This window comes from Pygocentrus nattereri, chromosome 22, assembly GCF_015220715.1.
Source record: "Pygocentrus nattereri isolate fPygNat1 chromosome 22, fPygNat1.pri, whole genome shotgun sequence".
NCBI classification, from domain to species: domain Eukaryota; kingdom Metazoa; phylum Chordata; class Actinopteri; order Characiformes; family Serrasalmidae; genus Pygocentrus; species Pygocentrus nattereri.
Genome location: NC_051232.1, coordinates 25318411 through 25336883, shown reverse-complemented (window position 1 = coordinate 25336883; position 18473 = coordinate 25318411). Strand labels below are relative to the sequence as shown.

Genomic DNA, 18473 nt, shown 5'->3' with positions numbered 1-18473 from the left:
CTTCAAAGAACAGAGAAAGTGTAGCACACTTAGTTTTAATCAAAACGTCTATACTTGAAAGACTGCATCGTTGGGATTGATCTGGTTTTTTTGTCTTGTAATCAAGCTAAAGAAAGTTTCAACAACTAGAAACCAAATGCTAGGTAATTAAAAAAATTCTCTTTAGATGGATTTCCCCCTTCAGTTTTTTATAAATCTTTATGAAGAAAGAATGCATCTCTAGGCAAAGCAGAAATAGGTTGGTCTCCGATCGATAATGACTATCTAGTGGTTATAACTTACACAAAATATGTTACACAAAATCAGAAATCATCTTTTTTTCTAATTAACAGCTATTAAGTAAGAAATATTCCTATGAAGACATTTTATGCAGGACAATCCACCTGCATAGAGAAAGGAGAGTCAAAGGAAAATAAGAAAAAATGAACATTTTTAAAAATTAAGTGCAAAAAAATGCAGAATGAATTAGACTCCTAACAACTGTGCAAGACCTGGTAGACCAGCAAAATGATCACCATCATATAAACAGAACTTAAAATTGAAAAGCTTGCACTTAATTGCAGTTTAAACTGGAAATAAAATAAATAAAGGGTGGTCTGTGACTTGCACAGCACTGGAACCATCCTATAAGTATCATGATCAGCTTCCTCCTTTCTATAAGGCAACTCAAAAGAATATGAAAAGCAAACACTCATCCAAGATCAGCACAGTGGCTCTGAGAATTTTCATGCATGCCACCCTGATCCAAGGCTGCAGATCTGTGGAAAGATTCAGCTAAGCCCACTGCCGGAAAAGAGTTGGAACGTTTGGCTGTGAATCTGTGAGATGGTGCTTCAGATGGCAGAGTTTGCTGGATTGCCCAAATGTTTTTAGCCCAAATTGCCCAAACTTGCTTGCCACACACACAACCTCTCACTCTCTGTCTCTCTCTGTCTCTCCCACACACACACAGAAAAACACACAAAGGTGCATCATCTCCATTCCAGAGTAGATATTAAACACATTACTACACATCAGGGAGATGGAGGGTCACCAAAACAGGGCAATCTCTATCAGCCAAAAACCCCATAATGGCTCTATAGTCAGACACTCTTGGGCACAGCCCTGAAATAATGACTATGACATCATCCTGCTTCTCAAATACTCTTTTAAGCCTGATATTCTATTCACCCAACGATACCTTCAAAACAGCACAACCAGAAAAAAACAAAACGAACGATCGATGGAGCATGGGGAGAGCGCAGGGGGGTGCAGCAGGCAGAGAAGAGTGGAACAGGCCAGGAAAGGAAGAGGGCATGGAGAGGAAGTAAAAGTGTTTTATTATTAATGTCAGAGAGAAACAGGGGCTGATAAAGGAAAAAGTCTTTGTAGCAGAAGAAAAAGGAGGAAAAAAGGGAGTCTACCAATCTCTCGGGTTAGGGTAAAAAGGGGTCCAGTTTGACCTGAAGCTTGTGACTGCTGACTGGCCGATCTCTTACCTTCTTCTGCGGTTTCTCCATTACTGATGGTAGGAGGATCTGGTTGGATCAAGCTGCCTATAATTTCTGGAGGAGTGGCCTTAGGCACCATGCAGCCATGCTGTCCTTTCCTACATTGCAGGCAGTTCTCATAGATCGGTGAATGAGAGGTATCATGGGTAGGAGTTGCATGATGCGGGCGGCAGGATGGTTGGGCGGCAGGTGATAATGATAACATTGGCTCATACATGCTGGTTTTGACTGTTCTCAAGTTATCATTCCCTGGAGGCCAATAATACCCCATTGGAATAGATAACATAGGGTCTGGTTTGACTGACACCATATCAGCTTTTCCTGGACAACAATGCCCCGTTAGGTCAGACCAGCTGACTATATAGTTCTCTGGGCACCCTTCCTGCAGTCTATCATTACTGTTTGAATTTCCAAAGGACAGTTTCTCTGTGCTGTAACTGGTCACAGTGGGGACTGCAGAAGACTCAGTTTCTTGATTCTGCTCCTGATTAGTAACAGTATCCATGGCATCCGCGTTGAGATTGGCTGATTTTTCACCTTCCGAGGTATCTGATGTTCGGAGAGAAGCAGCTTTATAAAAGTCTCTACTTACCTCGTGTTTTATATATTCCATTAAAAACAAGACAGTTATTTAGTCATTTTTTAAGCAATCTTTTTCTTTCTTTCTTTGCAGTAGGAATAAGCCTTGTATAAATACTGGAACTTAAAGTGATTTTAGCCAATAATCTATTTAATAACAACTTCCCCTTACCCTAAATGAAGGTCTAAGGTTTTTTTCCTGGATCTAGAAATGTAATGTACCTAGCACATAATGGATGTTTATACCACACCAGTTAGCAGGATTCATGTCTGAATCATGGTTTCTGACATTCTGACATCAACAACAATCTGAACCAGCTAGTAGCTAACGAAAAGGCAAAGAGAGAGATTTAAGATGAACATCAATAATTTGGTGACAATTTGACTTCTTTACGTTTATAATCACTCCAGCTGGTTTCCTGATACGTTTAACCTGCAAAGAGAAAAGTCACGAGGCTAAAGTCAGCTTCTCATTCGCTGGCTTCTTGTTCAAATTTCCCTGTTCCACCTCAAATAGTGCTGCAGTTAAGGTACCATTTACAGTGGAACAGGAAATTCAAACAAGAATGAGAAGCTGACTCGTAAAGAGCAGGACGTTGAGAGACATGTTCAAGAGACTATTCTACTTTCGTGAAAACATTTCCTGCTAGAGATACAAGAGAAGCAGCTATAGCTGAGCTAAAGCTTAAAGCAAAGCCAAGTGAGTCTGCATTTCATTTATAATTTTAGCCTATACTAGCATTACTGAACAACTAAAACCTCTAATTAAAGATAAGATAAGATAATCCTTTATTTATACTTCTATACACCTGGTCACATGCTGTTCCCAAAACCTTGATGGTGATAATTAAAACAACTGTAAGGCTAAGGCTAAAATCTCAAATTCTACAGCAACCTGGTGCAAGAACCTGAACTTAAACCTGACTGTTCACATCTTGTTGCCGCCTACTGAATATATTTTAAACTGCAGTAACAAATATACTTAAGATTATGGTCAATTATGACATGTAAACATTACCGTTCTCAAGGGTGATTTTGAGTGAGTATTTGAGGAAATGTTTTGGAAATACCAACAAATATTTGAAGTCTGTCAAATGTTGCTTACGCCATTCCTTGATTTTTGCCTGCAGTGGTGCAAAAATGTGTAGTAGTAATTAGTGCTCCATGCAGGATGTCTTACCTGGCACATCTGGCTCTAGAGAAGCTCTTGTCTGAGGAAAGGGAGCTTTCTGTTTAAAGAACAAAAAACATTCAATCAATTCATAGTGCTTAAAAACTAACATCTGTGGACTTCCTTGGCAGTCATCTTCAAATGGTCTATTTATACTTCTATACACCTGGTCACATGCTGTTCCCAAGACCCTGAAGCAAGACAGTGCCTGACCATAATGAGATGAGAACGTTCAAGAGGAAAAATTCAGCTTGTACCCCCACTGCCATCAGTGGCAGTCCCAAGGTACGATCTCAGTCGGCGCTGTCTGTCTGACGTTTATCATTTTAATTCTCACATGCCGCTTACTGACAGCGTAAAAAGGGAAAGCTTTAGAGGTTTGAAGCAAGTTGCTCATCATACCACTTTCAATCTTTGATCTAAATCTCTATGTCTGCAATAACAGCCATTATGGCAGTGAGTCACAAAGCAACAAAGCATCAAACAGCCTCTCACTTTACACTGTCTGATCACATCAGTTAGTCAAGGTGTACAGTACTTTGTTCCTTTACTAATATCGTTTTATCTGCATTGCTGAACATAAAAGAGAACTGACTGAGAAGGGAGGAAAAATGATGCTTCTTTATCTGCATCTTTATTGTTGTCTTTGAATAGAGCAACATCACAGCAATGGTATCTTCAAAAAAGAAGACTGGGTATTAAAGAGCATGATGTATATATCTTTTCTACAGACTGGAAGAAAGCAAGAAAAATTATATCTATCTATCTATCTATCTATCTATCTATCTATCTATCTATCTATCTATATATCTATATATATATAGATATACACATTGCACAATATGATGAAAAATAATCCTACTGCTGCTGTATTGTATTGCACGACATGTCAAGGGCAATCAATGTCAATGTCCTGCCCACATTGTTGGTTGATATCTGGACTATGTGTAGAGTAATGCAGTCTGCACAGCTTGCTCCAATGCAAAAGTTAACTACAGCCAAAAAACTGGCTCAAAATCTGCCTGACTCTTCACATTTTTTGTGAAGTATGTTTACTATGGATGGGAGAAAACAGTGTGTAGACAGAGCTTCTTTTAACTTGTGTTGCATTCTTGGATCTAAAAATACATTTTTGATATGGATGCCATTAACAGCGCTGCCTATGTTGGTGGATTTATACATTCAGAATGGAATCAAGCACGTTTTTTTACAACTACTAGCATTCATGTCATGACATCTTTATGGTAACAAGAAAATGTACAGTAATTAAAGAATAATTATGAGAGACAATAGACTTATTTATTTAAAGATTATAAATAAAAATAAACATGTTTATTGCACTTCATAGTTTGAATGAAAGCCTGTCTGATCTTCATGTATATTCTTTATTTTGGGAAAGTATTTATTTGACTACTTTTCTATTTTGTAAGAACTATATTCTACATAAGAACTACATTCTATGTAAGAACTATCAAGTAAATTTTCAAAAAATACACTAAAAATAAACTGATTTCAGATTCACACTGACTTTAAACACACAATGGGGTATGGCTTGGTTTAAGACTGGGCTAGACTATTCTGTAAGGATGATTTACTTTAACTTACAAGTATGCTGATTCATCAAAACACACACAGAAACACTCTATGATTCATACAGAAGCTAAAAGCACACAGTAAACACATAGTGATTGATTAGAGGGATGTTTTACACGGCTACTTATTATTTTAATAATAGGCTACATGTGGCTACAGTTATGACACAAGGTACAGTGTACCACAAAAGTGACTACACCCCTCGCATTTCTGAGATATTTAAGTATATCTTTTCATGGGACAACACTGACAAAATGACACTCTGAAACAATGAAAAGTAGTCTGTGTGCAGCTTATATAACAGTGTAAATTTATTCTTCCCTCAAAATAACTCAATATACAGCCATTAATGTCTAAACCACTGGCAACAAAAGTGAGTACACCCCTAAGAGACAGCTCCTGAAGTGTCAATATTTTGTGTGGCCACCATTATTTTCCAGAACTGCCTTAACTCTCCTGGGCATGGAGTTTACCAGAGCTTCACAGGTTGCCACTGGAATGCTTTTCCACTCCTCCATGACGACATCACGGAGCTGGTGGATATTTGAGACTTTGCGCTCCTCCACCTTCCGCTTGAGGATGCCCAAAAGATGTTCTATTGGGTTTAGGTCTGGAGACATGCTTGGCCAGTCCATCACCTTTACCCTCAGCCTCTTCAATAAAGTGGTGGTCATCTTAGAGGTGTGTTTGGGGTCATTATCATGCTGAAACACTGCCCTGCGACCCAGTTTCCGGAGGGAGGGGATCATGCTCTGCTTCAGTATTTCACAGTACATATTGGAGTTCATGTGTCCCTCAATGAAATATAACTCCCCAACACCTGCTGCACTCATGCAGCCCCAGACCATGACATGACATGCTTGACTGTAGGCATGACACACTTATCTTTGTACACCTCACCTGATTGCCGCCACACATGCTTGAGACCATCTGAACCAAACAAGTTAATCTTGGTCTCATCAGACCATAGAACATGGTTCCAGTAATCCATGTCCTTTGTTGACATGTCTTCAGCAAACTGTTTGCGGGCTTTCTTGTGTACAGACTTCAGAAGAGGCTTCTTTCTGGGGTGACAGCCATGCAGACCAATTTGATGTAGTGTCTGTACAGCGTATGGTCTGAGCACTGACAGGCTGACCCCCCACCTCTTCAATCTCTGCAGCAATGCTGAGAGCACTCCTGCGCCTATCTTTCAAACACAGCATTTGGATGTGACACTGAGCACGTGCACTCAGCTTCTTTGGATGACCAACATGAGGTCTGTTCTGAGTGGACCCTGCTCTTTTAAAACGCTGGATGATCTTGGCCACTGTGCTGCAGCTCAGTTTCAGGGTGTTGGCAATCTTCTTGTATCCTTGGCCATCTTCATGTAGCGCAACAATTCATCCTTTAAGATCCTCAGAGAGTTGTTTGCCATGAGGTGCCATGTTGGAACTTTCAGTGACCAGTATGAGAGAGCGTGAGAGCTGTACTACAAATCTGAACACACCTGCTCCCTCTGCACACCTGAGACCTAGTAACACTAACGAGTCACATGACATTTTGGAGGGAAAATGAAAAGCAGTGCTCAATTTGGACATTTAGGGGTGTAGTCTCTTAGGGGTGTACTCACTTTTGTTGCCAGTGGTTTAGACATTAATGGCTGTATATTGAGTTATTTTGAGGGAAGAATAAATTTACACTGTTATATAAGCTGCACACAGACTACTTTTCATTGTGTCAGAGTGTCCTTTTGTCACTGCTGTCCCATGAAAGGATATACTTAAATATCTCAGAAATGTGAGGGGTGTACTCACTTTTGTACACTTTTGTATATACACTGTATATTATTCAGCTTAACATTATGCTACACTATAAAGAATTCAATGTTACTTCACTGACTTTTGTATCTAGCAGTACCTGAGCTCAGGACCGTCTTTCTCTCTAACCTATTGGTAACTAGCAAAGATACTTTCTCTAGATAGACAAAGCACATCTTGTAAGTCGCTCTGGATAAGAGTGTCTGCTAAATGCTGCAAATGTAAATGTACTTGTTACCTAAATTTTGCAGAGTTAAAGCAGAGTTCAGTCTACTACTCTATACAAAATAAATAGGATTTGGCACAAACTAAATGGATACTGGTTGGAATCCCAAAAGCGTGCTGACTGCAGGTTTTATTGCCCCTGTCCTCTGAATAACTCTGACCACTGTAACACGACACCTAGATCTGCTCTGGCCCTTAACCTTGCATGGCAGGAGTGATGAACTGCAACTGCCTAAAGAACCTCCTTGATTAAGCATGGATTGGTTTTTACCAGTCCATGAAATAGTTCTAGGTATTCACAGCTGAGAGCTGGTTTCAGAAGCAGTGTCAGTGTGAAGGGTTCAGGTCCAGGTCAGTGAGCTTCATCACTCAGCAAAGAAGACAGGCAGAATGCAGCATCATGCACTTGTGGAACTCAGCCAGTGTAAACTCTATGCTAACAGTGAAGATGGTGAGAATACTTGTGGTGTCAACATACAACATCATCCAATAACAAAGCAGAGAACAACCATAGATTTATGGATATTTACATGTTTGCCCGTGTTGGTACTTATCAAGTTTTATTTATTTCATCACAATAATAAGATCTACAATATAGTAAGTATCGTAGACTTTGTAGCTTGTTTGTCAAAGAAGCTTATTTAAATCATCACTGAAGTAGGGTTGAAAAATATTGCAAAAAATGACATTTTAACATGTCTTGCTGCAAGTGCTAGAATAAATTTTGTTATGCTGTCAGTTTTATTTAGCATTGGTTTATTCAGTTTCAACCATTTTTGAAAAGGAATTCCACTGATTTTCACAATTTCTACAAAATTAAATGTTTCAGACTATCATTCGAGGTGGTACATATAAAAGCTCAAAAGATACATGGTAGGTTCACTACTTATTTTGGGTGGTAAATAAAATAGCTACATTTGTCTTGTAGACATTGTGACTCTGTAAAGAAAATGACAATCAGTAAGTTTCTCTATAAAAAATCCTTTCACAGCAAACCACTCTGAATGACTTTTTCTATGTTTGACTGAACTACGCAGAATTTTAAAAAAATTGGTGGAATTCCCCTTCAACCCAAGTCTGTTAAGAGTATGATCGCATGTTTTCATCTTAGTGTATGCTAATGAAAACCTGAAAGCTTTCATATCACTTTGAATATCAATTTGAATTAAATGAAATAATCATAACTGTCCTACACTTATGTTTAAAACCAACTGAAGAAAAAGCCATTTTAGATTTTAGTCATAAAAGAGTCTATATGCACGTTATGTAACTTGGAGCTTTTCTACTCTTACTCCCCTAACCCATGGCAGCACATTACCAAACCCTTCACAAGGAGAAAATGAATAGTACAAGATGCTACTCCACAACTATAAACCTATATTTTACTCCAGTGACAATAATAGCAAACCAATAAAAATGAATAGCAATAAAAAGTTCCATGTTCTTTGACATGCAAATGCAAGACTCCTTCGACTCAAAACTAAGACCTTAATGATTTTATTACTGTAATTCATTATTGTAATTTTTTCCATTTTTTTCACCTCAAACATATTTCTTCAGATTTTTATGTTTTTACCTTTAAAATGTATTAAATATGTTTAAAATAGTAAGATTACATCATTTCACAAATGCAATACTTATTTTGTACTTTCATCTAAGACTCAAAAGTAAGTGTAAAAAATAGACCTACTTATAGACATATCACATATTGATCACATATTGTTGTATGATGGATAAGCCAGCTTATTATGTTATTTAATTCAATCAAATAATGGGAAATACATTTTTGTCATATTATACTGTCACTGTTTTGTACCATTGAATGTAGTCAATGTAAAAGAAGTTGAGAGATTTGTTTTAAATGCACATTATACATGTTAGAAAATAATTGCTGAAAACAGGAAATATGATTAAATTGTTTTTTATTTTTGTGTTCAGGATTTTTTGGGAAGGCCTGAAGTCATGGCTTTATGCACTGGCGCCACACTTAGCTTGACCCCTCCCCTAACACTATAATGTTATAAAAACTGAAGTGCCTTAGCATCAGTGGTTCTCCCACTCAGCCACAAAATATGCTTTGTTCTGTGTTATTTATTGACAGCCTAACTTTTTGGATAGGTTATGCTAATCAGCAATACCTACTGCTAATTTGCATAAATGGGAGAAAAAATATCACCACTGTTGCAGACTGAGAGGGACAAGGCTGATTCCCAAGTATTCTCTGACTCCGGACTGGCTGTGGATTGTGGCTTTGGTGGCTCAAACATGTAGTTATGGCTGTCCAATAAAGCTGCTAGACAGAGCATCCATTGTTCAGGTTGTAGCAGGATTTGACTCTTGAGAGGAGACACACTAAAATGAAAGCGAATTCTGTGTGTTTGTGTCAGCTGAAGGGCTGCTAGCGGTTCGTTTCAATCCAACAGCTTTGCTGCCTAACCTAGTGAGCTAATGGATATGATAACATTAGTTTGAAGCTGAAGTTGGCTTCCTATTCGCTTTGCTGTTCCACCTTAAATGGCACAGCAATTACATTCTGGCAAATTCAAAGCTGAGGTCTTGAGAGAGACTGCACTTTTACCGCAATTGAGGGTGGTTTCAGTGCCCTTAGCAGACATGCCCACAGCATTTCAGCGCACAGAAAAATTTCCAGACTGAATATTATATACTTGGTGATTGTTTTAATCATTAAAAATTTCACTGTGGTGCGATAAACTCAGAATACATATTAATTACTGCTTTACATAAACTTTAATATCAAAGACTATTAGTGCCCAATAGACGCTAATTAGTGTAGGTCGTGACTGCTTTACCTTAAAGCCACCACAGATAGCGCAGGTTGTGAAGAGTGCTCTGGAAGCAGCTTGATGGGGAGAGCAAATCAGACACTCAGACTGTGTTTCCGTACTGGATGCGCCCTGACTCCCCTGCATCACTTTCTGGGTCCCTTCTGCCTTTTGACTGTGGGTGAGGGAGGGGGCAAAGTCTCTGGGAGATTCAGGAATGGAGAGAGAAGCAGCTGAGGCTACAGTCTGCTCTTTAGCTGTTTCATCAGTCTGTTCTCTGGATGCAAATCCTTCTGGTTCACACTGCTCTTTGCTTTCCAAACCAGAGGTCCCAGTGGGCTCCAGAATGCTGCGGGGTGTGTCATAAAGGTAGCGGAGAGAAGAAGGCACCTGGTACTCATGAGTGTGGCTAGTTGGGCAGGTACAGGGGTGTTTCTCAGGGTTGGAGAGCGGTGGAAGGCTCAGCAGAGAGCCATACTCCTCTCTTGAGCTCCCTATGTCTAGGCTACCTGTGTAGGACGAAAAGCTCCCAGAATAGGACGAGTGGCTTCCTGTGGCAATTCCGCTGTCAGATGAACCTTGCCGTCCTATCTCCTGAAGCCACCGCGAACAGGTGGGCTTAGACGGCACTCTGGGAGCACCTGCTACATTGACTGACAGTTTGTCCTCTCCATGAGAGGCAGCTCTAGATGCTGCCTGGAAGGATGACTCAGTTGAGGCTGAAGGGACAGGCTCTGCCCACAGGGTCAGGCGGCTGCCAATGCTGGAATCCGAGTGGCTGGTATCTGAGGTGTCTGAAGAGCTGGATATGCTGCGGTCATCACCAGCCACTGAAGAACTGAAACTGGAGCTGGAAACTAGCAGGAAAAAGAAAGAGAGCCAGACTAAGTACACCTACTGCAGAGATTTCTAATCCCACTGCTAGTCCTGTCCATGCTCTGAGTTCAAGGTTCAACTCCTCAGCTATATTTTACAGCCTTTAATTCAGGGATTAGGAATGCTTAACAAGTGAAAGGCAAGAACAACCAATTTTCATAGAATTTAATCAAAAACACAAATAAAATCACTTTAAACTTCCAGTGTAAAGATTTGTGTAAATGTGGTTAATCAGCTTTTAATATTATATATTAATACTGTTATTATAACATTTTGATTACATTTTTACTAAATCAAAATGCAACAATGACCGATTAGGTGTTACTTTTAGTTTAACATGTCTAATGTACACAGTGTGCTATTACCTAAATATTAACTGATCTCTTATTTCCTTTTAATCATTAACCAACGGGACAGGGGGCATTGACTGCTGAAGCAGGGATTCTGCTCTGCCAATGAATTCTCAGTACGAGCAAGGTAGATACCTGTGCTGTGAGACAACAAACTGAGCCTCTTCTCCAGCTCTTCAGCCTCTTGGTTCAGTCTTTCTTCCACTGATGCTGCACTGGCACTGGGCTCTGATGGATAAACAGACAGACAGAAAGAGAAGAAAACTGATCAGAGTGGGTTACTCTGGGACAGATTCATTCATATGCAATGTTAGTAAAATTAGCAATTACAGAAGTGGGAAAAATCCTTTAAACGAAACACTGGCTATATCACATTTTACTCCAGCAATACACTCTTCTTAACTCAACTTTTTTAACCGCCTCAGCAAAGTTGAAGCTTTGTGGGTAACACTTTACTGTAGGGCAACAATCATAAGGCCATCTGACACCTACACAAGTCTTTCATGAGAACGGAGACCTACATACACACTAATGAAAACTTATTCCAATAGAACTCTTTCTATCACACAATCCCACCAGGCATTTTCTCCTCTTGGGGTTAAAACTGCCACTTTGACAGTTTTTGAGTAAGCCTTTAAAAATGTTTATGCAGGTTTATGTCAGTTGTCATGATGAACTTATGTAGGTGTCAAGTAGCCTTAAGAAGCAAATTCTGCAGTAAAGTGTTAGTCCTTTTGTTTCTCAACTTCAGCACCAAATTATTAAGGACCAATTAACCAAATAATAGAGTCAAAATACTTAACAAGACCTCGATGATAGGAGAAAAATGTAAAAAATTAATCAACACATTATTAACACTGATGAGAACAAGAATTCCAATTTACAGATATACAGAGTGAATAAATCAAGACTGTTCGACCTAAATAATGCTTTATCTTTTATATATATTTTTTCCAACACCAAGATGTGGAAAAAAATGTAAAATCAGGGTGTAATTTTAGCAGAAAAGTTAATGCTAAAAAAATGCTGCACTCTCTTATCGCATGTTTATAACATGGGGCCCACAGGGATGAATGCAGAGGGTGGAGTGTGGCAGCAGAACGCCTCAGTGTTTGTCTAGCATTTAAACTACTATTAATAGGCCTAACATGTGGGAAGGATGGCATGCGGCCAGAGAGAAAGCACACACATGGATAATGAGAGAGACCCTGTTTATATTTCGACAGCGACGTTAGTAAAGTTATAAAATCAACTTTGCAAACTTTGGAAAAACACTTTTTTTTAATTATAAAAAACTCATTTAATAGAAGCAGCAAGTAAAATGTAAAGGGATATAATTTATAGTGGTTCATGTACTTCATACTTAACATACTTTCTTAGTCTAAGAGCAGAGTCAACACATCTGCTGTTGACTTAACTTCACGTCAATGACAGCACAAAACTGAGCTGCTCTTGTTATAGTAAGTGCAGAATCAAAAACCAAGAGAGAGAGAGACAGAGAGAGAGCGAGAGAAAGAGAGAGAGGACAGAGAGAGAGAGAGAGAGAGAGAGAGAGAGAGAGACAGAGACAGAGAGAGAGAGAGAGAGAGAGAGAGAGAGGACAGAGGAGAAGAGGTGGATGGGGTTACTATGTTCTACAAGTGATTACGAGTGTTGGAGACTGCTCATATGAACTGTGACTCTGACCCCCCCCTTTCCCCTAGTCCACTATTTATTCCCCCTGTGAATGTAAGAATAGGTGATGAGCTCAGGTCTGATTGGTTAGGGTGAAGTGTGAGAACATGAATACCCAAAAACATTAGCTGACTGATGCAGCATTGCTTGTTAGCCTCTAATGAGCCGGCCAAACTAACTCACACATACATGACCTATAACATCCAGCAGCACACAAGCAAAGAGTAAAACAACAGGAGCCAGGGGTAAAAAATGAAAATGCACAAATCATACCACAGAGAAGAATTCAGAAACAACCGATGCAATAACCAATGCACAAAGTCTTGTTTACTACCATTAAATGAAACAGTTGTTAAAAATATACAACTCTACGGACATTACTATCATGATACTGTGCTTCACCCACATATACCACATAAAATGGAATTGTGGATTAGGGCTGTGTGATATGAACAAGATGTCCTACTGCAATTATATTGCCACATGTATATGTTTTGCCTAAATGTAACGAAAAAACTTGCGAAGCCTAATATTGTGATAACGATCAAACAGTGGTTGGTCTTTTGTGGAGTAGCATAACATTGCTGTCCTCCACAGGTCACAGTGAGGTCTAATTCCATACCATGTAGTACATGCAGTGTTAGGAGTCCTTGGTAAGACTGCTCACACAACAGCCCAATCCCATTTCTTCTTTTTACCCCTATCCCTTGTTTTCGAGGGTCACTAACCCCTTGGAACAGAGCTACAAAGAGTAGTGGTTGAAATCTTATCGTTTGAAATGGGACAACCTTCAAATTAAAAAACAAGCAAACATTACTTCATTCACAGGTTACTAGCAGTGCTATGTATGTAATCCGGCCTGTCTTCAGTGATAGCAGAGAAGGGTAAAGTTCAGCTCCTCACTGCTGGGCTTTAGTTACATTTAGGGCATCAAATGCTTTCAAGTCAGCTATTCAACAGGTTCTTGTACGAATTTTCCTGTTCCACCTTAAATGGTGCAGAAGTTACATTCTGGTGCTTCAGGCGTAAGAACTGCTGGACTATTTAAGGTGGAACGGGAAAATGAACCAGCTGGATACCGACGCATTAGCATGCTATTAGTGATTTTTATGCTTGTTATGAAGAAAACAAAAATACATTGAAACTACATTAAACTAAGATAAAATGACAGTTATCGTAATTTTTTAATGGAGAAAATACATTTGCGGGGTTCTTTGGTGGCTCGCACAGTCAACTTCCCGGTTTTTCTTTTTTTCTGATAACACTCTGTTTGGAGTGTGCCTCTCAAAAACCTCTGTTTGGAGGGCCATATAGCCCTAACACTTCACCCTACCCCTCTATCTCAACAATTGGGACACCCTAACCATAGACGTGAACACGCAAAACAGAGGGCTGAGGGCCAAGTGGTAGGGGCAAGAGGTGAAATGGGATTGGGCCAACATTTGCTTACTTCTTTAACATGGTTAAAATTTAAAATGTAATTAACTGTACAGCATTTATAATGTCTCCCATTCATTGATCTATGAGCATACACATACAAACATACCTGGCAGCAGTGGTTTGAGTCCAAAGGGACCTCTGGAGGGTGAGATGCCTCGCACGATGCAATCAAATAGAAAACTGATCTGCTCCCCTTCAGCACAGGACAAGAAGAATACGCCAGCCCCTACACACATGTACACATACATAAAGACTTCATTTTTTAATTGACATTAATTTTTTAAATTGGTATAATGTACAAATTTTGTAGTAATATTTTATATTTTCATGTCAGAAAGTGAACCTGCAAGTGTGACTGTGCATGTGTTGTGTGTTGGTGGGGTGAGTGTGTATAATGTTTAAGTTTACTCTCAACAGCAGAGTAAGATGTTTGATGGATGTGTGATGGAACCCCTCATGGTAGAGGTCACCAAAGAAACACATCCATCAGCTTGGCAACCAGACCACCCACAACTGAAGATCCTCCACCCACGCGCACACAAACACACACGCGCACACACTCACACTCTTTGCAAATGGAAAAAATTCACTCCACAACACTCTAAACCTTACATGTTTCGTTCATTAACTGCAGGATTTCTGTGCTGTACCTAGACTTATCAACACTTTGACCTTCGGAGATTAATTAGATTAATCCATTACATGATCAAAAGAGTTGGTATGTTCACAGAAACTCGTCAAAGATCAGTCAGAGTGATAGTGAAGATCAGAAGGCTGCACCTGTCCCGGCTACAGACCACACACAAACAAACGCACACACAATTTTTTTTAACAATCCATATATCACTATGTACATCATAACACTCACAGAAAAACAAATTATAAATGTCTCCTGGATCCAGCAGGCAAAAAATAAGTAGTTTTTCTCTCAGTAGAACTAAGGATACGTTTTTAATCTTGGACTAAATTACACTGTCAGTGGAGATTCTCTACATGAAGTCCTGACAATGGACCTGGCATAGACAAAATGACCCTTTATTTGACTGTCCTGATGGGTTGTAAGAACTTCAGGTGCTGCAAAAATATATGTGGACAAAGAGTTAAAACCACCTGTATATCAAGGTCTATCTATCAAGTTATAAAATACAAAACATACCACTCATACCAAACTACTAATCTTTACTTACAAACACATATGCCATATTCTTACTTCATATCTCAAGGCGGGATTGTCTTAGTTGACCATAAGGCCTTTGACTACAAATTGACCTAACCCTACACCCCTGATCAAAAAAGTGCTTTTTAGTACCCAACATAGGATATACCCAATGATGCCCTCTAACAATCCACTATATAAAACAATGACATTGAAACATGTACAGAGAATCAGTAGCTACAACAACCAACAACAAGGTCCATTTACAGAAATTTTAACACATTTGACTTGTAAAAGACAAAAAGGAATAGCGGAAAATGCACCCTGTAAAAACAAAAATTGCCTATAAAATGTTGCCTAATTTTGGCTAATGACTGCTATAGCTTGCACATAATGCAACTGACAGTTGGCCGGTAAAATGCCAGTTTTCCAAAAAAAAAAGTTTAGCCCACTAACAGTGTTTTAGGACATTTTTACACTTGTCCAATGGACCAATGCTGGGCTTGTTTGGGGGAAGGGCTCATTATCACTGGCTTACTTTCACACACAAGAATTCCAACTGCACTATGGCTCAATTGCTCAATTCCATACTTTTCTAAACTGCACACAGGTCTGTAAAATAGAGAGTCACCAGCTTCATTCGTTTCCTACTTTTTATTATTCTCCTTAAATACAAAGGGGGTGAAGAACAGTGCTTTTTGGATACATGGATCCAGAATAATCCTTTCCCTGTCATCATGAAACTTGAAAAGGGAAGTGGCTCCGTAAGTTGAAGCAGTCAGGTTTCAAAAGGAAGTTATCATACAACCCCAATCGCAGGGCCCATTAGCGAATAGCTTCTACGCGTGCAGCGGATTGTGCCAGAGTTCACTGGAAGCCACTCCAGACCACTGATTTCAGGAGGACCAAAGATTGGTTCTCTAGAACACTTACAGCCCAAAAACAGCTTCCACCCTTGACCAAACGTGCTGAACTAGCAGAGCAGAGCTTTGCTTAATGATCATCAAGTCACATTTCTTCTAGATCTTTTAATATTTGCACACACAATTTTACACCCAATTTAAAATAACTCAGGTTAACTCAGCTGCTGTCAAACATATTCAGAATCATGTACTTTTTTTCCAAGAAAGCTACAAGTAATTAAGTAAGTAAGTTGACTTAGTGGAGACACTAATTACTATTAATGATAATCCATAAAGTGCATGAAGTGTGACTGATACTGAACAGTTTAGTCCAGAACAGGGGGCTTCCAGGACCAGGGTTGGGAAACACTGTTTAAGCTGCTTTAATTATTTGAAAAATTGTGTTTAAATGAGAACCAAAAGAAGTTCTTAATACCCTATCAAACAAGCCACTGCTTTGATGAAACATTTGCACGCTCAAGCAGATTCATAAGTCATGCTTACTCACAGTAAGCATGACCTATGAAGCATTTAGACAGTAACGCATATTCATAGGTCAAGCTTACTCACAGTAACCACAGCGAGTTCCACCCTCAAAGACAAAGCCATTGGTCACTGGGCCGTATCTCCGGAGATCCAGAAGATTCCACTGTCCGATGATTACAGGAGGGACGTCCCTGGCGATGACGAGCAGGTTGTTACACAAATGAAGGGTTGCAGGACCACTCTCGAGTTTAGTGCCAGGAAGCACTGCTACATTAAAACTGTGAACTGAGGAGAGAGAAAGAGAGAAAGAGAAGGAGAGAAAGAGGAAGCTAGTTGAGGCCGGAGTGAGGAGGCCGCAGCACTGTTGTGAAAGACTGTTGATCCATGATTAAACATAAGCTTGAGAATTCTCCCCAAATCAAAGTAGAACACACACACACACACACGCATGCGTGCATCTGCGTCAACAAGTACAAATTGCTCAATTATGGGAATTCTCTGACTGTTGCTTGTGCAAAACAGACACATTTGTGCTTTTAATCAAAACCTTACACACAGAATTACAAACATAATCATGCTAAGGCTCTAATCCAACATGGGTCAGGGTTGATTACTAACATCTGCATGAGTTTGCCAAGTTTACTAATATTAAAAAATATATTTCACAAGTAAAATTGATGGTTTGTGTAAAAGTCAAATTACACAGTTACCCTCTTACTCAAATGTAGTGGATTAGACTGCACTGGAGCTACAAGGTGAATGTAGCTGACAAGTAATGGACATTAATAATGGACACCAATTAGCCTCATCAAAACTGCATTCTTAAATCATCAAGCACTTGCCTTAAACGGACAGTAGTGGACAGTAAGTAAGTAAATGTATTTGGTAGTTTTTTGTGTATCTGTACTTCACTAAAGTTTTTCTATTTTGGGCGACTTTTTCTTTCACTCCACTACATTTCAAAGTCAGTATGACATTCTATTAAAATATTACTGTTACAAGAGTGACACAAGAGTACTTTCGCCTAAAATGTGCTGATAAAGCAAGAGTCTTGTTACAGAAACGATAACAGGACATAGTCATAATTGATCAATAACAATAACAGTCATAATTAATCGTTTAGCACTTTTACAGGATAGTCAGGATAGTCAGGATAGTCAGATTGGATTGGCTCAAGATTGGATCAAAGCCTAGAAAGCTGGATTTTAATTCCGTGATTGGCTCTACCGGAAACAATTAGTGTTTAGCATAGCATCTGCAAGACGGCAACAAGACTCTTTGGAGTGATGCTGGAACTAACTACATGCTTGACCCAATGAAGAATCTTCATCTTCTAGACAGTGAATTTTAGATGATGTGCTTCAGGTTCCTCACCCATCAGATAATCAGAACAGAATCAGAATCAAGCTTTAATGGCCAGGTATGCTATGCATACAAGGAATTTGGTTTTGGTTGCAGGAGCTCACAGTGCACAGTATCAGACAGACATTCACATATAGGGAATAAGATAAAATATAAAAATATAACAAAATAAAATAAAACCTGCATTCCTAACAAAACTCACTCAGACACACACACACACACACACACACACACACACACACACACACACACACACACACACACAGTCATACCTGTAAGCCTTACAGCGCAAAGTATGAGTTTATGAGTTAAAGGCATTGAAAGAATCTGCACTGCAAAGTGAATGAAATAATTCATCTGCTGCATTGTGAGCGGTGTGTGGTGTGGCTGTCAGGTAGATTGATGGAAGGCTGAAGGAATGTGGGCCCAGTTTAACCTGTCAGCACGTTTCATGAACAGATTCATGAAGGGTTGCAAATCAAAACAAAGAGGCAGCCACACATGGAGAGTCACACACACACAGTGGGACGGCAAGCAGGTGACTTCAGAGCATGACTTGCCAAGCAGTGCTCAGCATGAAGCCACCC

General features: G+C 39.4%; 1 protein-coding gene across 1 annotated transcript in view; it reads right to left on the bottom strand.

Annotated features, from left to right (window-relative positions):
• si:cabz01081777.1 (protein Dok-7) overlaps positions 1 to 18473 on the bottom strand; it is a 34909-nt gene that overhangs the window by 13633 nt on the left and 2803 nt on the right. The window contains exons 4-9 of the mRNA XM_017697567.2: positions 16609 to 16809; positions 14087 to 14206; positions 11002 to 11094; positions 9668 to 10497; positions 3250 to 3298; positions 1479 to 2039 (exon numbers count right to left, since the gene is read on the bottom strand). Of these exons, the coding sequence (XP_017553056.1) occupies positions 1479 to 2039; positions 3250 to 3298; positions 9668 to 10497; positions 11002 to 11094; positions 14087 to 14206; positions 16609 to 16809 (1854 nt within the window). The remainder of the gene's footprint in view (positions 1 to 1478; positions 2040 to 3249; positions 3299 to 9667; positions 10498 to 11001; positions 11095 to 14086; positions 14207 to 16608; positions 16810 to 18473) is intronic.